Here is a 25,054-nt window from a genome sequence, read left to right on the forward strand (position 1 = left end):
GTAGAATTATCCTTGGGATTTCTTTTTTTTTTTTTTTTTTTTTTTTTTTTTTTCTTTTTTTCCCTGGTTAGCAGGCTTTAAAACAAGAAGCAAGGTCTTTGATATCAAACCTCTTTGCTTAGGAGATGTCACATTAAGGAAGTACAGAAGCAGTGGGGGCTAATTGAGTGTTAAAGCTCAGGCTCTTTCTTTGACCAGTTTTCATTTGATCTTGGGTTTTACTATGTAGAAAAGGAATTGATTAAAAATTTGGCCATGTCAAGGTGTCGTATGAATTGCTCCTTCAACAGCGCAGAGATACGAGACACCAGATAAGGGGGAGGCTGAGCCTGTGCAGTCAGTATTTTGTCTGTTATTACTGTGCCAGTCGGCACTTGTATCAGCAGTTCATGTTTTAGCTTCTACTTGACTCATAAGCAGTATTTTTGGTTTGGAAACAATAATTTGTAGAATTTTTTACATATGTTCTCAATTTTGTTGCTCATTAATTTTGGTAAAGTCTTGTTTGACTTGCTGCATTTTTAATCTTTGTGTCCCTTGTGCCTGCCTAGCTGTTTGTTCCAGGAAAATAGTGATCTGTGCCTTGAGGTACCATTCCGCTACATTTAAACTTTGCCTGGATGCTCCTGAGACCATATTGTCTGACTAGAAGTCTGCCTTTGTAGCTTTAATTTCTCCTAACTCTGGATTTTCTTTGAGTTGTAGAGGTTGAGCTGATGTTGCAGTCTCACTTGTGACTTTAATTCTAAAGTGAGAGAGAAATGAAGAGTCGTGAAGCTTCCTGTGCCTCATGATGTCCTGGATTCTACTGGGAAATTTAGCATTGACTGTACACGTCTTACTCAGATCTGTAGCATTCATTAGACAGTGGAGTTTTTGTTTTGACTTGGGTTATGTTTTTTCCCTCAGTTCATCTGTATCATTATAATTTTTAACAGCACTCTGCTGAATGTTTATGTGGCTTTTAAAATAAGAAAATTAGTGGGTTGAGTAGATGTCTTGTTAAACTAGTATTTTATTCACAGCATCCAAAATGTCACAGTTGTGTATGGAGTTTGTCTGAAGTAATTTAACAGAAATTAAGGAAACACTCTTCTTGAAATATAACAGATTACCTCCATCAGGTGCTGTCATCAGTCCTCCTAACTCATATTTATCTAATCCTATTGGAGAAGAGTTCTCTCCCAGTGAAGTAACATAGAAGCAAATTTCAGTTTCCTAAGTGACATAAGCAGCCTCCAACTTGCATTTGGTGTAAAATGTCTAATCTGAGAAACAAACGTGAAACAGTGAATTAATGATGTTTGGCACAGAAGCAGCACTGGTCTGTCTGGGTTATGGCAGTGTTGGCTACGGGGTATTGATAAGGTAAATGCAGAGTTTCCAAATACAAGTGCCTTACTTTTGCCTCCCTGTCAAATGTGCTCTTTAGTTACTACTTAACTGTGGATTGAGGTAGCACTGTGTTACTGTTTAGTTTCAGATGACATTTAGACATATCTTCTGTTGTTTTTAAAAGTTGTTTGTGTGAAGGGAGACTGAGAGACATTTTCTTTCAAGTTGGTTTACCTTAGAAATCTGTAGGCTATTCGGAGGGGGGGTTTATTTAAGCAAAATGGGGACATACATGGGGCTGTTAATAGGTGGGAACATTGCTGAGGTTTTACTGTGGAAATGATCTTTGCAAGGTGGGAGATGTATAATCAGTTTGAACATGTCTGTGAGAGGGACTGAGTTTAGCTTTGCCTGAATTCAGCCATATAATGTGAAAAAATCCACCTGTATTTATATCTGATGTCTTCCAATTTTTTCTCTCTCCATATCTGTTGTAGTTCCTTCAGAAACAGGTAACTTTTTTGGCAGTCACTCTGTCTCTGCATCTTGCCTTTCATAATGCTTTTGTTACCATAATATATAACGGAAACTTAATATCTTTGCTCGCACATTTATGGCACTATAAAACATGCATGCGTAACTTCACAGAATCATTTAGAGTATCTTGCAGTTAGTTGATGACTTCTATTCTCACCCTTGATTTTTACTTATTCTGAACAGTTGAAAATGCAACGATTGAAATTTTGCATCAGCACATAGGTAGTACAATGAAATAATGATTCTGTTTCAGAACAGTTTACAAGTAATCCTAGAACATGCCTGCTAAAGGCACTGCATTTAGTGACAAGCTAAAAAAATATAATGTCACTTGAAAGTGTTAACCTCCAGCTGCGTTGGTGCTGTCACAGCTTTGGTTGGCAGACTGTGACATCTCGCAAGGTGATTGATGCAGGTTTTTGCAATTTCACGTGAGCCCTAACAGTGGTATGCCTCGTTAGGTGTCTGTCTTTCATTTGGCTTTCTTTTCTTATTTTACTGATTCCTTTATATTTTAAATGAATGTTTAGCTAATAAACTTCTCTTATTTTTCATGTATCTTCTATAACATTTTGTTTCATATAAGCTTATTAACAATGCTTAATTGCTCACCCATAGTTCCTTTGATCCTTGTGTACGAGTTGAGCGAGCATTTCATGAGATAGCGCTAAACGTTATTAGACTAAGCACAGTTAACTATTATGACAGATCATACCAATAGATGTGCAGAACTTCACTGTGAAATTGGGTAAAACAGGAATAACATGTCAACGTAATAATAATAATAATAACTGGATTAATGTCAGCAGTGTGTTTAAAAAAATTTTCAGTGATTGTTTAAAAACTGTAACATCAGTGGCCAACTTCGTATGTTGTGAATTCTTCTCATGATGGCTTAAAAGTTCATTTTTCTCAGTAAGATTTCAAATCTTGCCAAAAGTTAATTTAAGCCACATTCTTCCATATCTGGCACTGGCTGGTGGTTTGATCTCACCTTTTATCAAGGTCTGAAATGTTTGCTCCTTGTTTTATCAGTAGAATGATAATAGGAAATTCTATACTGAAGGCTTATTTATTTATTTATAAGCTTATAACAAGCTTATTTTATTTTTTTAAAGTTCCTTCTGTTTAAGTATGGCAGCTCTGAGATCTAGTTGCTTACAAATATAAAAGCTTGGCTTCCCTGATGAATGGCTTTGTACATTTTTTTACAGCACTTCAATATTCTAGTATTATTCCTTCTTAAGTCTGGCTGAAATGAAAGATGAACAAGTGAAAATAAAAGCTCATGATCTTTATTTTTTTTAAAAAATATGTTTTTATAATTTTTGTAAACAATAGCAGATCATTACTGCTTGCTTATTTTCATATGTTGTTGAGAACAAGAGGTAGAGAGTTTCTAAATCTTGCTGTGTGATTTCGGTAAACTGCTGCTTGAAAAAGCTCTCACAGGAAGCAAGACAGCTCCGTTCCTGTCTCAGTGAACGCGTGCACCACGCTAATGGGTAATTGAGTTACACTGCAAAGGGAGTAAAAGTGTTTGCGTGCATGCTGGTGTATTGAAGAGTTGTGGAAATAAAAGCAACTCAGATATTTGAAGGGAAACTCGTATTTTGCCCATTTAGGGGACATGGTTGGGTTGCATTCATGCTTTTTTGATATTTGCATAATATGTTAGTGTGCAGTTGTGTGGGCTGTTTGGAAAAGCATGTTACACAAGTCTTGGGTTTTCTAGAGAAATGGGGATCCTCAGGTAGTCCTTTTTTTTTTTTTTTTTTTTTTTTTTTTCCCCCCAAACAGCATATGTCTAGTTTGTGTAAAATATTTTGACATAACTGAAAGTAATTACTGCTGTTTGATATGTTAGAAGCTAGTCTGTACTTTTGTAGTTACTCTAAGTATGAGGTATGCACCTTTCTAATGTAGTGCTATTGAATACAACAACTGCAAGAGAAAGTGAATGAAATTTAATGTGCCTGTGATTCAGATTAATTTGGTTGTTCCTCAGATAAACTAGTGTGTACATCTTCCTGTACTTAACCAAAGTGATTTTATCCCCATCCCTCCCCACTCCATTGTAGACGCTTTTACTGACTCAGCCATCAGTGCTAAAGTAAATGGTGAACACAAGGAAAAGGATCTTGAACCATGGGATGGAGGAGAGACCACTGCTACTGAGGAGCTTGAGGCATTAGAGACAGATGTGGTAAGTAAAGCTTTTTTATCATCTATGACAGTTGGTAGAAAATAAGCTTTTCTCTGGACATGCCTTGCAACAATTCCTTAGTTTTAATCTAATAAAGAACTTCTGACTAGAATTGCTGGCCTACATTGAATGGGTGTATGTTCAGTCTTTGCTAGCAGCTGCCACAGTACCTTCTTACAATTTGAATAAGAATAGCTGGATTTCAAATGCCACTTCTGGCAAATATTGACAAATGGCAGCTGCTGTGGCAAGAGATGTGTTTGACTCATGGACTGTCTGAAAGAGGAGCTCTTATTAAGGACTCCAAATTCAGCAATACATGGAAGTGATTTATGTTTAATCAGAGCATTCCTGTCTGACTATCATTGCATTTGGAAATTATGGTGAAATTGTCCTTAGCTAACTGTCACTGAGCTAAGATGAAGGAAATTGATGGAAGTTTGACCCATGACTTAATAAGCACAGATAGAATTTCAGTAGACTGTGAATCATTAGAGGAAGAGTATGGTCTCAAATGACGTTCCTTTATATATCATAGCAGTCAGCTTTTACTCAACCATGCATTCATTTTAGTAAGGTATTCAGACTGCAATATGTTAAAGAAGATAATATTGCTGATTAGGGAGAATCTAGTCATGTTACTGTGGAGCGTATTAACTTTGTCTGGGTAGAACAGTTATCCTGTCAATTTTAGTGTACATATTCTACAGCTGAGATTTATTAGAGTACTGAATACTGTCAGTGCTTTTATAAAACATTCAAAACGTTTATCATTGTGCTTGAGTGCTGTAATACAGATTTTACTCAAGTGGGGAAATTGTAGAGATCAACAGGGGTCTTCTGCCTGTGGTGTGTGTGTTTCGGATAATTGCATTAGTAGTGCATTTGAAAAGTTTCAGCACTTGCCACAGCAAGGGGCACTTTGATGTTCAGAAGTGTCAATTTGTACTTTTTGGAAAAGGCATTCATGTATGTATTTCTTGCTAGCCAGCAATCTTCTAGTATGGAGTGGGCATGGTACTTAAAAAAAACAACCAAAAAACAACAACAACAAAAAAAACACACACACACAAAAAAAAACAAAAAACAAAAAACAAAACAAAAACACCAAACTCATAAAAATAACATGAATTCATACAGGAAACAAAAAACTGGCTTTTGAAGGTAAATCTGTGTATCTGATGAACAAAGTTCCCTGAAATAAATTGTGGCTTTAGTAACTTTGTTACCTAGACAGTGAATTCATAGGCCCAGGAAAAAGGGCAAAAGGTTTAACTTCTGCTGTCGGCCCTTAATTTTAAGGGAATGTGTTTCCAGTGTCATTTTGAAAAACAAGCATCATTTTCTTCTAGTCTAATGGATGGGATCCCAATGACATGTTTCGTTACAATGAAGAAAATTATGGTGTAGTATCAACTTATGACAGCAGTTTATCTTCTTATACGTAAGTTCCAAAATATTTTGTTATTAGATTTGTATTTACTGTTCTCCCTGGTTTGTCAAACTTTATATTATGAAGATAATTTTACATACTTTATGAACTTGTGGAATCAAATAACTGAAAAAGCAATGAATGAATAGTGCTTAAGAAACCTTGCCAGTGTTCTGTGACTAGTTAGATGTAGTAATTATTATATATTCCCTTAAATGGACACAGTTAATTCCCATTACAACATTTTCTGAATTTAGGCATGCAATAATGCTTATTTCTTACAAAAACCTTTATCAGTCGGGTGGAAAGTACCAATTTGTTGAACTGTCTTTACATAGCTGCTATACCTATAGTTTTTGTTTAACCTAGCAGAACATTTTGACTAAATCTTAATTTAATTGAGACAATTGAGCTGGCAGATACTGGAATGTTGAACTGTTGCTGATAACTAAGCGGGGGCGTTGTGGCTGTGGATGACTTGTTTAGCAGACTTGTCCAAATCTGAACTAAAGTTTTAGTTACAGTATAATAACAACTTGAATATAGAAGTGGTATAAAGCCTGCTCTGACTACTTTGGCAGCATGGACCTGTTGCCAATAGTCTGCAGCTGTAATGGTAACTGCAAAATGAATCAATTGCAGATGTTGAACGGCCCCTGTGAAATGTCTTTAATGTTTTCCCACTCTTTTAACCCCCAAAATGTACACTTACTTTTGAATGCCAAGGAATTGCAGTGAATACTTTGATTTTTGTATGTGGCATTGGAGCACTTGTCTTCAGGTCTCTGGTTCAACAATTTTATTTTTACTGTTTTGTTAAAGTAGGCCTGTAACATGGTGATAATCAAAGTGTCTTAATCGGCTTACATTTGAATCCTGGAGAAGCTGTTCTTTCGTATACTTCACTGCTCTAAGTACTTTTTGTACTTTTGAACTTTAGTCTTCCATCTTCCTGCTTTACGGATATTAATGGAAACAGATTAAAAACATGAAGGTGGCTTTAAATTGCCAGAGACAAATTTCACTGTTTCTTAGTCAAGCAACTTGCTTTGCCTATCAGTCTGCTAAACTGGGAAACTTTCCCTGATTCTCCCAGGTATGTGATGAGCAGTAGTGTAGCTAAATGCTTTTACGTGCAACTGAAGGATTGTAAAGGATTGTTTGATTGTTTTCTTTTCCTGGAGCTAAGCGTTAGCAAGTATAGTTTGTCAAACTGCATAAAGATACAAGTTTGTGTTCTAGCACATGTACTGCATTAGTATGTTGATCAGCTGCTGTATGTGCTTCTCTCATCACCGGGTTCTGAACAGTGTCATCTTGTCCATCCCCTTGTTTCAAATCTTTAGTGGCCTTTTCTCTGTTAGAAAATATAAAAATCATTCTCTTGCTTCTTTAGGTTCCTATCAGTGCTACTGCATACATCCCTTCATTTTTTTTTTTTTTTTAATGACGTTAAATAAATGAGGATGTATTGGGTGTTATCCTTTTTTGTGTGTATAGTTAATACCCAGGGTAAGCGAGGCCCATGACTTCAGGTTTGTATGCGTTGTGTTCATGTGTATCTTACTTGAGCCAAAGCTTTACGCTGAAGGGTAAGGTTTTTATTTAACATTCTTGCAGTTACTATTGATAAGGCCAGTAGATGTCTCGACTGGCGAAAAATGTGTGTGTGGGGAAAAACTTGTGATGCAGTAGCTGAGTGCTGGCTTGGAATTTGGCAAAGCCACTTGTTTTCCTAGTTCTGCCACCAACACTTGAGTAATCTTGCATATATTGTTTCATGCTTGGCTTGTATCTCCACCTACTTCCTTTGTTCTTCTTTTTTATATTATTCAAAATATGTGCAGTAGTGATTATATAATGCCCAGTGCAGCATGGTCCAAGCCTCAACTGTGTCCTGTATTTTTATGTAGCTTATTCTAAAGTAAGGTTGGATGAAACAATATTTGGAACTCAAAATTAGAACCAGGAGCAAAGCACAAAGTTGTTTTATAAAACCTGATACTTTAACAGAAATTAGGACAGGTAAAAACCAACACCATGGGTGGACAGAAGGAAGTGCCAGGTCTGATGTCCATCTCTGGTTCTCTCTTAGCATTTCGTTGCTCATGTATTGAATTCTTACTTGGTGGCTTTCCTCAGGGAGCTACATAGGCTTTTTTCAATACACTGTTACCTAACATAGATACACAGAATGAATGGTTTTGAGGTCCTCAGACATGGCAAATGAGTCATGGGTTTCTGGTCCCATGCTCTAATGTATTGCATTCATCTTTTCTGCAGTTATTCATAACAGGAAGAGCTGTAATTCTGTGGCTGGAATTATCAAAGGATTAAGCATGTAACTCTTTAATTTCAGTAGGACTGGGGACTCTTGTGTCTGTTGGGAATGTGTAAATAGCTAAAGAAATTCAAATTTGATCTCTTACGCTGAGTTTCTATCTAAACAACAGACTAAAGCTTTTTATTACTAATGTACTCAGCTGTATTACAAGCTAGAGCCTTTGCATAGCTTTAAGGACTGAGGATTTTGCAAGTCATATGGAAAAGCTCTGCACCCTGACCTCAGCTCCCTAGGCAGGTAGAAGACACAAAATTTTCACGTAATATCAAACCGGTCCAGGAATATTGACGTACTTACACTAAAAAAGACAGCAAGTCTGCTGGCCTAAAAGCAAGGGTTTTTACTCTGACTTGGTTAGAATTAGCACTATGCAATTTTTGTAGTTCCTTTGTGCTTTTGAATGCATTTCAGAGATTCTTTTCCTTTTCATTGTCTTTTAGGGTGCCATTAGAAAGAGATAATTCAGAAGAGTTTTTAAAACGGGAAGCCAGAGCAACTCAATTAGCAGAGGAAATTGAATCAAGTGCCCAATACAAAGCTCGGGTTGCCTTGGAAAATGATGAAAGAACAGAAGAAGAAAAATATACTGCTGTTCAGAGAAATGCTAATGAACGAGAAGGTCATGGTGTGAACACTAGGTACTTGCATACGCTACGAATAGTATTTTTATTTAAATGATGTACATATTTTGATACAGTAGCAATTTACTCATTGAAACTGTGCTTTTTTCAGCAGGGCTGATTAGGTTAAGAACCTTGTGTAAACAATCATGCACTGTTTTTGACACACTAACTTGTACACCTCTGTCTGGCCCTGTATTATTTCTGTAGTGGAACAGACTTCCCCATTTTGATATGTCACTGGTGAATTCATAACACATTACAGGGAAGGGCAGTGGTTTCAGTATGTCATGGAGAATTTCAGGCATTAGTACTAAATCATTCCATGTCTGTGGGCTCATAGAAAGTGGACTGTGTGGTCAGTATCAAAAGCCAATTCATGAGGTGAATATTAGGTCAACATCTGATAGTATTTAGAATTTTCCCTTAGCTTTATTTGAGAAAGATAGAAAATATCAGCAGAGTACTTGGATCGGGTACTTCTCATTACTTTTCAGTTCTATCTTAACACTGATAGAAATTTTCTTTGTTTCAGAGAAAATAAATACATTCCACCTGGACAGAGGAATAGAGATGTCCTGTCCTGGGGAGGTGGAAGACAAAACTCACCAAGGATGGGCCAATCTGGATCAGGCCCACCAATTTCGAGGTCTGGATCCCATACTTCAGAATTCAGTCCTAACTCTGGAGGAGATCAAAGAGTAGTTAACGGAGGCAAGTATCTGAAGTCTAAATGAATGTGCCTTATAAAATTGCAGTCAATTATCTAATTACGTTGAAACCGCATATGGTGTGGTCTTAGGATACGTATTTCATACGCTAGGTTAGCATTCATCATTTAACACAGAGGTGGTGATTTTGATTTGAGTTTAACTTACTCATAATGGAACGTGCATTTGACTGCACTGTATCTACTTTTGTGGAGCAGAAATGTTACTTGTTTTCCTTCTCAAAACACCTTTGTCTTAGATGATGGTGCAGTATGCGGTTTTAAAGATTAAAAATTGCTTTATGTGTTGCTACTCTGTGTGGAGGAGTAGCAATGCTGACACCTAGTGAAAGGGAGGTGGCAGCCCAGGAAGCATCACTCTTCCTTTCTGGTGCATGGATCAACTCTGTTTCTCATGAAAAAGAATAAAGCAACTCACTGACTTTATGATGATGTGGGGGGGAAAAAAAAAATAATTGTTGGGAAAGTAAGAGAAGTGTTATGGGAAAAAGAATCAAAAAAGCCTTCTCTCCAAATAGCTGTGTGAGTATTTTCTGCTATACAGATGCATAATATTTATACAGACATCACTAGGCACTGTAGGAATCCGGTGTTTCATAAATCGAACACCATTTTTTGAGATGGATTTCAGCAGTAGCCTATCCTTGAGGCATTATTTTTATAAGTTAAAAATGCTCTTATATGAGATTACTGTGAGTAAATGAAAAATGTATAATACTCAAGTGCCTCTATCTGGAGAGGAAGTCTGAGAAACATCTAAAGGTAAGTGAGACTTCCTTGTGGGATACAGAGTCAGTTGTATAAAGGATGTACAACTGAGTCGTGCCCAAACAATGCTAACCTTGAAATTTGTTTGTAATATTTGTGGTTTCTGTCATCTCATTACTCTGCTGAATGAACATCATATACCTAAAATACTCAGAATGGCTTGTGAATTCAGTTTCTTTTTTTTTTGGAAACAGTGAACACTATATCCTAGATTAAAATACTACATTAATACTTCAGATAACTGGTAAAGGCATAAATGTCAGGATTCAGACACTGAACACCGCTGTTTTTTGTAAAGATACAGTTCCTAGATTTGATATTGCTCATCATTTGGTTTGAAAGTAGCAGTTTGTATAGTCAATACTATATGTGAAACGCTGTTTGAGAACCTCTGGTAGCTATTTAAGGACCTTGTCAAGAGTGATGCATACTGTAGAACATATATATGATAGGCTAACAGATCAAACTTTACTGTCTATTCCTTAGTAGTATTTGTAGATCCTAATTAACCCTTTGGGGAGTTTGTGACATTCAGATGTTAAATTTGACCTGAAGTGGAGGAACTAACCTTGCAGAGACTATTTTATTGATTGCAGAAATAAACTAATCTATCCCCAAAGGGTTAAACATGAAAAATCATTTTGTCATATTTTACTTTTTTTTTCTGTTGACCTTTTTCCCCATAATTTTTCTTTAGTTTTTATACTTTCCTTCATATCATTTGTTCTGTCAGGTGTTCCCTGGCCATCGCCTTGCCCATCTCCTTCCTCTCGCCCACCTTCTCGCTACCAGTCAGGTCCCAACTCTCTTCCACCTCGGGCAGCCACCCCTACACGGCCGCCCTCCAGGCCCCCCTCGCGGCCCTCCAGGCCCCCGTCTCACCCCTCTGCTCATGGTTCTCCAGCTCCTGTCTCTACTATGCCTAAACGCATGTCTTCAGAAGGTACAATACCACGATTTGTTCATGTTTTTGTTTGTCTTTGTTTAACTCCTTTGTGAGTTTAATTACAAAATTGTTTTTCCTCTTCATTACTTAACCTATAATTTGTGTTTAACTTTAGTTTATCAGACTATTTCTATTAACCTTTTTATTTGAAGAACTTTACAAAAACAAAATAAAGCTGTGTAATTTCCCAAGTTGGTATGAAATAAACTCAGCTTTGTAAACGCTGCTCAGTGTCTTAACCAACAGCAACATACAGGACCTGATCACTTTATAGGATGTTTTTAGGAAGATAAATTTATATAAAATATCAAATATTTTAATAGTTGTTCCATAAAAAGCAGTTTCAAATTTAACTAAGTCATTGAGTTACTATCTGTAAAAAAAACCAAACCAAAACAAACAAACAAAACAAAAAACAAAACACAAAACCAAATAGTAATAAAAATGCTCTATTCAGAGAAGTGCACTGTGGAATGAGAATAGTATAAGCTGCTTCAAAGGTGAATCTGTAGAAAACTTAAGATCTTTTTGCATTGAGGCAGAACAATAAGTCAGCTCCTTAGCAGGCAGTAGTATGCAGAGAAGGGCTAACCTGTAAATCTTTGGTAACTGCATGCAGAAGTATCAGAACTAAATTTGTTTGTCCTCTGAGGGTACAGTAGGGAACATATTTTAAAATTTTTATTTTCTTTAAGTGCACTTCAAAACTAGCCTCCACAACATGATCTAGCAAGCCTGGAAAAATGTAAACTGGTTATATTAAACTCACTGGAAACTTGCAGTCTCTGCTGTAGCTGGCTCCACTGGAGCCGTGGGGGAGAGAACAGTCGTCCCGCTAATTGAATCAGTAACACTGCAGCTTGCCTGATAAATGCTCAAGATGGTCCATAACCAGAAAGTGGATGGTAGTAGGCATGTCTGTAAGGTGTGCTACTGTCAATTTACCAATGTGAGCTTTTTTAATGTAGTGAGATACTGAGAATCCACATGAAAATTCAGTTCTTTTTTAGCACTTGCGATTGATTTGTCAGGCACGCAGTGGACTGCTGCTTAACCGCAACATTTAATTTCTACTACTAGAAGAGAATTACTGGAAATGTGTATTCTTTAAAATACTTGCCTGTATGTAATTTGGATTAAGTCTGCTTTAGCATCACGGTTAAAATAGAGGCTGACACGTAAAGATTTCTGTAACCAGAAGAGGTACTTGATATTTTAGGACTTTATCTGAAACCAGAAAGCCATTGTCTGAACTTTTCTCTATTACTGACCTATGTTAAAAATGAACTGTAATCAGCCAGATTGTCTTCTGTTCATACAGTTTTTTCCTTTTGAAGTATCAACAGTTAAGTCTGATCTTGTAAAGAAAATGTTTGTTAAGATGTAGAAACCGTATTGCTGTTTAGGCTTGAGCCATAACTCTTCTGTGGCAGCTGTATAAACTGTTCAGAATTACTGTATTCACTTATAACATTAGTCTCTGGCATTAAACATGCATGACTTGAACCTTGGGATAACAATAACTTGTTTAGTTGCAATTTTGCTGACTTGTAAATGAATTGTGACCTGCTGCAGGCAATTTAGCCTCAGTGCAGAATGCTCTGCTGAAATTCCCCAAGAGCATTGGTCAGCCAGCAGTGACTACTCTGTAAATAAATGTTTGGTATCACTAACCACCTAACAAAAATGATGGAAATTTTTTCTTTTCTGGAGAATGTTTGATAGCCTGGAACTGTGCTTATCTAGAGGGACCTGGGCCACTGGCCTTTTTGGCTTGTCTTGCAGTAAGCAATATTGGATACTTGGATTCAAGTATTTTAAATCCAGGACTTGCATGCCTGTTTCAATTCTGATAATCTTCTAAATATCAATGAACGTGAGCTGTCATAGCAAGGTGTTGAGTGTGTTGGTAGTCTGGCTGGACCAATGGCTTGGCCTTTTTAGTCTTGTGGATCCCTGGTTCTAGTCGATGTCAGTATAAATTGCTCGACTGTATTACTGCATTATTGAGAGTTAGGTTAAATCCACTTTTAAAAACAGATAGTATGTTTGGGTACTCTTAGTGACGGACGTTAAGTACTTATTGTGTGGGGTTGTCTTCTTTTTCTCAGGGCCTCCACGGATGTCTCCTAAGGCACAACGGCACCCTCGAGGTCACAGAGTCTCTACTGGTAGGGGTACAATTTCAAGTGGCTTAGAATTTGTATCTCATAATGCACCAGGGGAAGCATCTACTACTGCAGTGGCCCGAGGCAGCCCTTCAGGTGGGACGTGGTCATCAGTTGTCAGTGGGGGTAGGTAAAGCTTGGCTTATTGCAGATGGCTTGCCAGGGGTACTTTAGAGTGTGAATGCTAAGCAGAATACTGTGTTTCTAGACAATTCAGGCTCTGAATAAACACTGGTCTGCTAACTTAGCTTGTTTAGATGAAGTGGGAGAAGGATGTTCCCGGATAGCTTAGTAAAATAGTTGGTGAGTCGGTCCTTCAAGTGCAATATTGTCCTAACTGTAGAGAGGTTAAGTCAGATGTTGTATGAAGGGAAGAGAAAGAAGAATGTGGGAATTAGTTGTTGAAAGAAGCAATTTTCAGGGAAGTATTGAAGGAGACAGGTAAAGTTACATATGTTCCATTGCATCACTGAATTTGGTTAATGGTGGTGTAACTGGGTTGTGGTTTACAAATGAAGGTTTACAAATGTTTGGATAGAGGAAGGTTGGTGATAAAAGAGAACGTGAAATGATACTCAAGTTTAAGTTGGATATATTTTTCCTTTAAAAATTATGCAGGTTTTAAGTGGTCATTTTGTGTTTGTCTAAGTACTGTAGTAGCAGATGTAGTCAGTGTCTTCTTTTTTGAATCAGTTAACATCTTTTTTTAATATTTGACTTCAAATTTAAAGCTCAGTCTTGTGACACAGGCCCTCGTCTTCAGCTTTTGTATTTGAGGCTGTGTTCTAGTGAGTTGTCAGCAGCTGGACGCTTTCTTCAATCAGAAGGCAAGTGAGCAACAGTTTGAATAGTTTGAAGTCTGATACTTTTTAGCAGAACTAGAATTCTAGAGGAGTGTAGTGGGAATGCATTTTTCAGAAAGAAGGTATGAATTAGACCCCCATAGACCTGTTGCCTTGTGGAAAATATTTAAACTCTTCTGTTCTGGCATTATCTCTGATTCATCTTCCCTCCCCACCCCTCTATATATTATTAACATGCAAGTAGGACTGTTAAACAACTTCATCTCTCTTTCTTCTCGCTCACTTGAAGTTAATATGTGACATAAAGCAACTAACTAGCCACAGTGGGATGAGCAGGAAGCAGGAGGTACAACTTACCATTTACAGAATATACATCTTCCCTTGCTGCTTTAACACAGGCACAAAAATATACATCAAATAATCTTCTTTCAAGAGGATATGTTGTTTTTTTTTCCAGCTGGCAAGCCTCCAAAAGAGAACGCTGTAAAATGGATGTGTTTTTTCAGCCCTTTTAAAAATGTTTTACATCTGTTTGTATGGAGACTTTGACCACCTTTTCTGTTCTGCCTGAAACTGTTAGTGTGAGCTGTTGTAGTTGTACTGCTGGGGGGCTGGGGAGCATATTGCAGTTTCATGGTAGGACTACAGGGCAGTGATATGTATTAGGGGACAATCTGCAGAAAAATCTCACCACGTATCTGAAATGCTGCGTTGTAAAGAACTAGATGTACCTGAAAGGTAAACAGGTTTTCAATTACTATATAATGTTCTACTAAGTATTTTAAAGCACGTGTTTAGTCATTTTAAAAATAAGCAAACTGCTGAGCAGATAAGGAAACTTACCCTATAACTATTTTTTCCTGTTTGTTTCTAGTTCCAAGATTATCCCCTAAAACACACAGGCCTAGGTCTCCGAGGCAGAGCAGCACTCCCACGGGACCAGCTCTGCCTTCTCCTCAGCCTGGTACTATTCCCACTGAATCTGTTGCCATGCCTGTTCCAGCTGCCTCTCCTACACCTGCCAGCCCTGCATCCAACAGAGCAGTTACCCCTTCCAGCGAAGGTAAGGTACCTTTGCTAGCTTGCAAATGCCCCCTTTCCCTAATCCCTGACAATGAATATGCCTGTACAAGAGCAAAGCTGCTTTCTAAATGATGGGAAAACTTCTCATGCATTTAATTTTACTGTGTAGTGAGCTCCTCTTTTCTCATGATGCTAGCTTTAAGCTAAGGTTGGAGAGAGGCTTTTTGATAAGTCTGTATGCTTAATTTCTTCCGTCCTTTAAGGAGTATGGGTTTATAGGTTTTTGACTTAATTGTGGATTTTTTGTTTTCAAACTGAGTGCCTGGCAGTTTTCTAATTTAAAGAAACATAGGCCACTGGTTTCAAATAATATTTTGAGCATAGCAAAAGGAAGGGGGGCGGGGAAGCATTCAAGAGCACAGTCAAATGTCTAAGAACTCTCATATCTTTGTAGCATTCTGTATGAAGAGCTTGGACTATTGAAAATAATTTGGTCACTTTATCGTTTTTTTCAGGCTAGTTAAGGTTTTGTGTATGATGAGAGGGATGTGTTTGACTGGGACTTTTTCATTTGGTTTGAAGACAGTAGGGTGGGGAAGGGGGGAGGATAATCCTCCAGGCCCTAATTAGGTAGCAGAAAGTGTGTAGCTTAGGGTTTTTATTTTGTAAGCTAAACATGGTTAAATCTCTCTTCTGTTTCTGTGTTGCCATCTCTCTTCGGTCAGGTTAAGTTGTGTGCAAGAGAATGACTTTGGCAATTTCTTTTCTAGCTAAAGATACTAGGCTTCAGGACCAGAGGCAAAATTCTGCAACTGGAAACAAGGAGAATATAAAGCCAAGTGACACTTCTCCTAGTTTTCCTAAACCCGAAAACAAAGGTTTGTTTCAAAAGCTTTCATATATACTTGAGTAATGTAGGAATTCCAACCACTAAACCTTGCTATCTTGACTGCTTTAGTTAGCATTTTAAGGAAGACTTGGAGGCAATCTGGCTTGGGTGTTCTGCAGCAAAAATTTGGTCACGCAGTTGTGAAGTGGCAGGCCTACAATTTTAAATGTTGTTCTTGAGTCATTTCATCAACACAAAGTATAGAGATGCTCATGTGGATGATGTGATTTCTTTTTACTTGTTTTTTTCTTCTCCCCCCCCCCCCTTTTTTTTTCCCCTGCTCACAAAGCTGTTTTTATATCTCTCTTTGGACTGAACAAGTGTTTCTGCTTAGAGCTATGAGCACAATACATCTGAGCACTGCGGTCAGCATAGTTTTTTATAACTGTGCTTCTTCCTGTTATGCCTTAAACTTGTCTCTCTCTGCAGCATTGCTTGTTCATTCAGTTCTCCAAAAAGAATCTTTTCGAGTTGTTGAACTTGATCAGCATTTCACCTTTAATTGCGGTGTCTTGGAAATGCTGGCATGTTATGTTTTGAGAGGTTTATTGGATGATTCTTTGTGTTCAGCTGAGTTCTGCAATCCCTGCACCTCAGGGCTTCTGTCTTGGTGTGATGGGTTAGAACTATAGATACGTTAGTTACATAATGCCATGGTTTCACAGAGTATTTTTGTGTGCTCATACACGTAGGTCATGGAACTATCCCAAATTACCGATAAAATGATAGCACTGTATTTCATTTTTAGGTATGTAAACATTACCTTTATGCAAATTTAGAAATGTAAGGGTTGTATATAAAACTTGTACAAGAAATGCATGGACAGTGTTGATCTTCTGTTTGGCAGGTGTATCTCCAATTGTTTCGGAACATAGAAAACAGATTGATGATTTAAAGAAATTTAAGAATGACTTTAGGGTAAGTTTCTTTGTATGCTAACTTAATAGTATCATAGTTCTTATGTTCATTCCACATTATTTTAATGAATTGAGTAAATGGCATATGTTAAAAGGAAAACAGGTCCTTACTACACATACTTAATTTATGAAAATATCTATAAGAATTCATGCTAGATATTATAAAATCAATGCTGACTCCTGCTGATACAGTTGCCTAATGCATGTAAATGTGCATATTGACTGTGCACTGAAAATAGTACTTGAAACCTGTTTGATCGTTAGGTACAAATAATTATCACATTTGTGCTCCATATGGAAGAGCTGTTTCAAAGTTAAATAAAAGGTTTTGCTGAGGAAGATTGAAGAATTCATATTACTTATTTCGTGGTTATAACGGTTTATTAAATCAGGTTAGCTTTTCAAGTGTTACTGTTAAATCACACAGGGGCATGAACCCAGAGGGTCATCTTAAGCTTTTCTGTCACTTCCTACTCAACATATAGGTCACTTGAGTCGCTGAATAGCTTCTTTCACAGTGTAGACTTAAAACATTGTCAATGTTCATAGATTTCTGTTCTAGTAGAATGGAAATGTATGTTTTTAAAGGTCATTTCCAGATGATTGAGGCCTGTAGGACTGTATTTTACTCTGTGTATGTGATAGCATTAGATTGTCTCTCCCTCATTCTGTATATCAAGTTACTGAATATAATTCCTTGGGTTTTTTTCAGTTACAGTCGAGTTCTTCTTCAGATGCAGTGGATCAGCTGCTAAACAAAACCCGAGAAGGTGAAAAATCAAGAGATGTAGTTAAAGAAAAAACTGAATCAACCCCTAAAGAATCTATCATAGAAACTGGCAGTAATGCTAACTCTAATGGTGGCAGTAGCAAACCTAATAGTCCAAGTATTTCTCCTTCAATAAGTAATAGTTCTGAGCAAAAGCGAGGGCCTGAGGTAACTTCACAAGGTGTACAGACATCTGGGCCTGGAAGTAAACAAGATAAAGAGGATAAAGAGGAGAAGAAAGATACTTCTGAGTGAGTAATTATGCCTTTTAGAATAAGCACATCTGTTAGTAGCATTTAACTATTTGTAGAAAAAGCTATTATGCATGTGTAATATCTTACTGTTTATATGGCCAATGCAAGTACTCTTTGTTACACAGAGAAAGAGGTGAAGTGACTGTTCTGAATGTAATCTCATGAGTCAGTGGAAGAGCTGCATATAGGACTCTGGTCCTGTTGATGCCTAATGTATATCTAAATGCTTATTTAAATGTTTTTCTGGCTCATGTGAGCTGTAGTATCAACAGCAGGAAAACTTTTTTATGGATAAGGATAAGAGTACTGTCAGTAAGAGTGGCTTTTTGCATGCCATGTGTTGTTTGAGTTCTCAGAAATCTGACTCACAGATGGAAATGAGGTATTTCATCTCTCTAAATATTTAATTGCTAGGGAGTTCTGCAGATATGCACGTAAAAGAATAACACTGAACATCGTCTTTTGTTTTTTATGCTTAGGCAAGTTAGAAAATCAACACTTAATCCTAATGCAAAAGAGTTCAACCCTCGATCTTTTGCTCAAGTAAGTTGTTTGATACTATTTAACACTGCCTTTGAGTAGATCTTTATAAGCAAACCTTTTACTTGGAGGATAATCAAGCTAATCTTGCGTATGCATTGCTGAACTCTGTTTGTAGCCGAAACCTTCTACTACACCAACCTCCCCTCGTCCGCAAGCTCAACCTAGCCCCTCCATGGTGGGTCATCAGCAGCCAACCCCAGTGTACACTCAGCCTGTTTGTTTTGCACCAAATATGATGTACCCGGTTCCAGTGAGTCCAGGCGTGCAGGTAAAGTGCAGCATATGCTGCTGTTAACACTTTTCAGGCGATTGTCAGCAAGTTGAGGAGACTTAGGAGATCCAAGTTAAAACAGTAAAATGATACAGCTTGTATTACTGTGGTAAATATGGGCACAATTACATCGTTGTTAAGTTTTAGCTATATAAATACTGACTTTTCCCAGTGATTCCTCAACCTAGATCATTCTGATAGTCTCAAACACTTGTAAATTCCAGGAGCTCTTACTCACATTTACTGTGAATCTGTGCAGGCTTCCTCCCCAGTCCTCCAAGCATAGCCTTTTAAGTTTTAAGCAACTGTTTCTTCGTCCTTAACTTCCAGATGTGTCGCACTAGTTTCTGGTCATTGTAGGGATTGCTAGGATTTCAAATCTGTTACAGAGCTGTCTGATTTAGTACATTGCTCGAAGTAGCAGTAGTAGCATTACTCGACTGGTTGTTGCAAACCATATGGTCTTAGTTGTTTGTACATGCAGACTTAATCACAGTGATCCAAGAAAATATCATAGGTTAGGCAGAGTTCACTAAACCATGTAACATAAAAGAGTAAAACACATCAAAGCTGAGTGAGACCCCCACCTAGGCACACACTGGCTTTTAAAAGAAATATCATAGCTTCAATTCCTCCTTCTTTTTCAGCCTTTGTATCCTATTCCCATGACGCCCATGCCAGTGAACCAAGCCAAGACATATAGAGCAGGTAAAGGTGAGAATAATACTGCCTGTTTGGTTCTTAGTCTGCATGCAGCATGAATAAATGACAAATGTTTGTGTATTTTCTAATCCATGTTAATTTGTTTTTAATTTATATTTTAAATGCTATTTTTAATAAAGGGAAGTAAGTGGAAATAGTAATGCATTTCTAGGTAAACTAATTCAGCCAGAACATAAGTTTGAGTAATGGGGAGTTGCTTGGTTTGGAATCTGACTTGACAAATGGGAAGATATCTCTGTTACTCGGAGAGTTGGGGTAAGCTGATCATCTATATTTCATAAATGCTACTGGTTTGTTTAAAGGGAACTTTCTGTACTGGTTTACAGCAGAGCCCTGAGTGGTGCTTTAATAAAGATTTTTTTTGTCAACAAGCAAAATTACTATTTCTTCAGAAAGAGTATGCTATGCTACTCGTCTGGAAAAAGCTTACTGCTGGTTCCAGTTTGTTCTTTTGCATTCCTTCTGCACCTGTAACTGAGCAGCTGGACTAACAATACCATGTTTTTAACAAGTGACACCTGTGGCTGTGGAGACAAGACCATGTGTGGTGAGATGCTCTCTCTTCTGTGCAGTGCAGTGAAGGAGCAGAAAAATGATGGTCTTGTTTTTATAGTCATGTTTCAGATAATGCTCTAATTCTACACAGGGCATGCTTTCTTGCAGTTTTGCACAGTGGTTCATGATGAGAGGTTCCAGTGCTGCAGCTCCAGTCACTGGAGGAGGAAATTGTTTAAAAGAGCAGTTCTGCTGTTTAGAAAGAAACAAGTAGCCTTTATGAATGTAGGGAAGACAAAAACCTGCAATGTCTTTCTATTTTAAAACACACTGACTTTCCTGTGGCCTGACCCATGAAATTTTTTGGTTGGTAATACTGATTGTTTTATTCAGAAATGTACTGCTGTGTTCTCATGAGCTGTGTGAGGCCACTCTCCTATTCTGAATTCCTTTTTAAAGTTTCATTATTTTCTGTGTGCGGCGTAGTCCTGAAGGAGCTGCGTGGGTTAAAGTTCAGTGCCTTTATGCTATTTGAATTGTGTCCTGTATTTACTTTTTCGTATTGTTGATTTGCAGTGTAAATACAATCATCAAGTGAATTTACTGACATCTTCAACATTTCCCTCCTTTCCTCTCTCTTAAGGGGTCTGTCTACATTGCATACTGCAGTGGAGTTTACAGGTGCTTGAGTTAGCATAGTTACTAGTAGCAGCCTCACTGCAGCAGGCTGGGGCTCACCTTGAACTCTGATGCCCTGTTGCTTAGTAGGCTGAATTAGTTTGTTCTGAATGCATTACTGCTGTGCTTCGGTCGGTTGTCTTGCCAGGATAGCTCAGGTGGTCCCACACTACAGTGCTCTGCTCTCCTCATCTTTCTTCCCTCTAACTATTCCTACTCCTTCCTATAGGTTGACTTGTCCCCTTCAGTGTTGTGACCTGCAAGGTTGCTTTCTGTTATCCTGAGGGGTTAGCACAGAGCTTAAAAAGATGTGAATACCTCAAACTGCAGCTGTGTGTGGAGACCTTTATTCTGCTCTCCTCAGCCATGAGCACAAGTAATTTTAACAGACTCAGCTTTCCAGATGATGGAACAGTTGCTGAGTAGCTCCCATAGAGGGTGAATTAAGCCTTCTGAAGGGGACAGGATCAAAACTGATTAATGTAGTTATCCTGATATAACCTTTCTCTTCCATTACTGATTTTGTAAATCTTTCTCCCCACCTTTCTTCCTTCCTTCCTTCACAAAAAAAGCAGGCCAGGTTTGTGGCTGTATACATGGCTCAAAGGCAGTGATGAAAATCACATGTTTCGTGCAGAAACTCCTCTTGCTGTTCCTTTTTGATAGAGCTCTAATACTTGGTTAAAGGTGAGGGGTGAGGCTACTCCACTTGGTTGCAGTGACATTTTAATGTAAAACCTTTCAGGAAGATCATCATTCTTTGTCCTTTGTTTCTAATGTGAGACACTCTTTGCTTTGTAGTACCAAATATGCCACAGCAACGGCAAGACCAGCATCATCAGAGCACCATGATGCATCCTGCCTCAGCAGCAGGCCCTCCAATTGTAGCTACGCCACCTGCTTATTCAACACAATATGTCGCATATAGTCCCCAACAGTTTCCTAATCAGCCTCTTGTGCAGCATGTGCCACACTACCAATCTCAGGTAAGGGTCCTGTTAGTCTACGTGATAAATCAAAACAGAAATAATTAAGTGGCTCAGTCCTGAATACCCTGTTGTCTCCAGTCATAAGAAGTCACTCTGCACAGTTTCTGTGTTCTGGAGCATACTTGGTGGTGTTGTAATGTGCCTCAAAGCCTGTAACAGATTTAAAGGTCAGTTTAGAAGCTGGCGTTTATGGTTGATACTACCTTTTTAGCTGTTTGAAGAATACATTTCAGGTTATGGCCAGGACATCTCCTAGTTACGTGTTCTAAAAATAAACCATTCGGTGTACTCCTTTTCCTTCAAAGGCTTTTAAATACACATACGTAATCAGATAGATACGTAACTACATATATAAGCTTACTACCTTATTAGAGTGGCAAAAATAAGATATACCAGTGTTTTTTGTCAGTTTCTAGCCCACTGCAGAAAATGTCCTTACGTTTTTAGAAACAATTGGGATAATTGTGATAGTATGATAGTTTGCTCTGCATTTTTAGTAAGGCCAAGCTATTATAAATCTTCGAAGTACATAATTACTGTTTAGATGACACTAGTCTCTTTGTAATAGCACTCCAATTAACTGTCTGTTTTCTTATTTCTGTTGAATGCAGCATCCTCATGTTTATAGCCCTGTAATACAGGGCAACGCTAGAATGATGGCACCACCAACACACGCACAGCCTGGTTTAGTATCTTCTTCTGCAACACAGTATGGTGCGCATGAACAGACGCATGCTATGTATGGTAGGAAACGTTTTGTGTTATATGTAACTTTTTAAGTTCTTATGTTGTGCAGGGATGTATTTAATCTCAAGCTTCAAACGTGGGTATCATTCAGATTACACCAGTAGATGTGGTTTATATTTCATAAGATGATGAGCAGAGCATTGAAAACTGAGCCACCTGGTTAAAATGAAAACTCAAGTATGCTGATTTCAATAGGATGCCAGTGACCAAGATGAAATTTCAACCTGGGAGCTGCTAAAGAATATCTACTGAAAGAAGTTTGTTCAAGTTCTCTTGATGCTCTTGACACAACATCCCCTGATTGTTTCTTGATTATAATTAGGACTTGTTTTATTGCAAGGCTATGACCTCAGTTTCAAAACTTGACTTTAGTTCTGACAACTAGTGAAATGCTGTCTTTATGATACTACTAGCATTATTAACAGTATGAACACTGCTGTTTAAGCAAAATAAAACATGTGTTGCTTACCTTTCTTTTTTGGTAAGTCAAGAAAGTATATGAAACAGCTCATGTATTGCTCTGACTTTGACAATTAGTCTCCAGCATTACCAGATGGGCATATTTCACTTTACAGTGAAGTGCTGAAAATGTGGGTTACCTTGTTAACAAAATGTGAAAGAACTTCTAAAGCGTTATAAATGTATGATAAATCAATGCCCAATTCAGAGGAAAAAACTCACTGCAAAACATGCTATTGAAAGAGGTAGAATCAAGGTTGCTAGATGACTTGGAAATTGTCATAAAATGTCAAAACAGCAGATGGTCTCTTGAAAACGTGGCATTTCAATACTTGTTATAGCATCTGAGGAAGACTTTTATTGGGTCACGTATATTATTGACTTAGATTCTAATAAAAGATTTTCTGTACCTTTAGACATCTTTGTATGTTTTCCGGTGCCTAGTTTTACACTGCTACTTAATGGAAGTCCATGATGTGTCATGAAAACCTAAAAGGCTAAAAATCTGAAGTTTAGTGTGAAATTAATCCTGATTTTAAAAAGTCTGTGTCTTACTCATCTGAAAACATCCTGTCAGATCTCTGCAGTGGTATGGTAACATTGCTAAGAAACAAAAATAATAGAGAAACCTTTTTTGACACTTGGAGGAAGAATGTTTCAGCTCATTTGTGCTGAAGCTGAAATGGAAGTTACTTGTAGAGATTAAGTCTTTCTCTCACAGGTCCTTGCTAATTGTATTACTTTGATCTTTTCAACTCTTGTGCTTGAGGTGTCCATGTAAACAGATCCTCTGTTTGCTTTTTCATTAGATTAAATAGAATTCCGATAAAGTGAATGATCAAAGGCTTTCAGACCTTTACTGGTGAAAACTCTCCTCTCAAATCCTAATTAAAATAAAACCAAACATGAGATAATCCGAGATTTGATTCAAAATGGTTTCATGTGACTTCGTAGCAATTTCCCATTGTGCACCATCCTTATCTTCTGTAACCAGTGGGTTCTACAGCACTGAAGTACAAGCCTGTTCCCTTGGTTGGCTTTGATCAGATGTCTGTATAGTTTTTTCACTGATACTCTAACTTACAACTGTTAGATCTAATTTTGCGTTGGTTTTGCAACTTGTCTGTTGTAGGTATGTGACTACCTACCAGTGCAAACAACTAAATTGGGTCAAACTTGAGAGTTCTTTGGTATTTCCTGCCATGTAATTAAATACTACTTTTCCAAGAGCACCTAAGTTAACAGAAATTGCATGACCTCCTGTGTTCTTTCAAGTAGCTACTTGGTGACTCTTCTAAATATTCTCCCACCTTCCCAGTAAATGATCAAGTGCTTGAAATTCTTGTTACTGAAACCATTCAACCCAGCTGGATCAGGAACTCCATGAGACATTTTTTAAGAGTATGTTCTTGCCATGTGCAGACGTGTTTATTGCCTAGTGAACATGAATTGGCTCAGATGTACCCTTAACTTACAAAGTTTACAGTTAGCTACACATGAAATGACTTCTGATGTAGCACAGCACTGTCTCAATTCAGATTTTTGCAAGTCTTCCATGTGCTCAGTACTTGAAGACCTTGCCTAGATGGATTGTGGTCCCTCAAAATGTGTCCATCTGTAACGTATTTACTTCAGCTTCCATTTATTGATATGTGAATGCTTGGAACAAATGTAGAAATGCCTAAGGCGATAAATATAAGCTGCTTATGGAGTACATTGCTAAAGAACAGCGTGCTGGAATCATTCACATCTGATTGACTATAAGAAAGTATCCATAACTTATGTTCTGTATTTTGGGAATTTTAAGTTTACCCACAGTACCTCTAAAGTAAATACACCAATGCATTTTGATTCTGGTCCTCTCTTAAAACTAATTTGAAAGTACAGAATAACAACTTCCTGAGGAACAACCACCACTGCTGCTCTTGATTTCTGGAGCACTTGCTCAAACAAGTTCTCAGATTTCCTTTTGGCTCTTTAAAATTGCTATCTAATTTAAAAAAAAAAAATCTTTAAGTTTATTTTTTTCTCCTGTTGATACCAGGATTCAGTGGGCTATACTGTCCTTTTATTCTTCAAGGTACTAGTGCTTTCTTTCAGATAACTCTTGCAAAATTCACTAATTTTTTTTCCTGCGTATGTGGTAGAGAGAAGATGTCTACAAGGACAACCGCACTGAGACGTGGGGGTTGGGGGGCACTGCTTATGAAGTGTTCTTAAGGTGTGAAAGGTTTTCTGGTGAGATCTGAAACTGCATCTTCACTAATGGTTTGGGACAAGTTGAAAGTCCGTGGCAAGTAGTAACTGCCTGCCAGCGAAGAGAAATGCCTGTTGATCCATTAAGTGAACTACCCTCACTGCCAAAAGTTTGGGTTTTGTTTTCCTTCTTGTCTCGTGAAGAGATAGCT

General features: G+C 37.8%; 1 protein-coding gene across 16 annotated transcripts in view; it reads left to right on the plus strand.

The window, feature by feature from the left end:
* The window catches only part of ATXN2 (ataxin 2), a 52,602-nt gene that overhangs the window by 14,056 nt on the left and 13,492 nt on the right, over positions 1-25,054 (plus strand). For 4 of the 16 annotated variants that reach the window (XM_042805359.1, XM_042805362.1, XM_042805368.1 and 1 more), the window contains exons 6-21: positions 1,833-1,847; positions 3,954-4,078; positions 5,431-5,522; positions 8,295-8,492; positions 9,010-9,188; positions 10,706-10,915; positions 13,030-13,212; positions 14,764-14,952; positions 15,683-15,790; positions 16,649-16,719; positions 17,431-17,738; positions 18,221-18,284; positions 18,400-18,552; positions 19,203-19,269; positions 21,253-21,437; positions 22,052-22,184. In XM_042805359.1, coding sequence (XP_042661293.1) covers positions 1,833-1,847; positions 3,954-4,078; positions 5,431-5,522; positions 8,295-8,492; positions 9,010-9,188; positions 10,706-10,915; positions 13,030-13,212; positions 14,764-14,952; positions 15,683-15,790; positions 16,649-16,719; positions 17,431-17,738; positions 18,221-18,284; positions 18,400-18,552; positions 19,203-19,269; positions 21,253-21,437; positions 22,052-22,184 — 2,280 coding nt within the window. The remainder of the gene's footprint in view (positions 1-1,832; positions 1,848-3,953; positions 4,079-5,430; positions 5,523-8,294; positions 8,493-9,009; positions 9,189-10,705; positions 10,916-13,029; positions 13,213-14,763; positions 14,953-15,682; positions 15,791-16,648; positions 16,720-17,430; positions 17,739-18,220; positions 18,285-18,399; positions 18,553-19,202; positions 19,270-21,252; positions 21,438-22,051; positions 22,185-25,054) is intronic. The other 12 variants (XM_042805365.1, XM_042805366.1, XM_042805370.1 and 9 more) reach the window with 9 other exon arrangements.

Source organism: Tyto alba, unplaced genomic scaffold, assembly GCF_018691265.1.
Source record: "Tyto alba isolate M040663 unplaced genomic scaffold, T.alba_DEE_v4.0 Super-Scaffold_44, whole genome shotgun sequence".
NCBI classification, from domain to species: domain Eukaryota; kingdom Metazoa; phylum Chordata; class Aves; order Strigiformes; family Tytonidae; genus Tyto; species Tyto alba.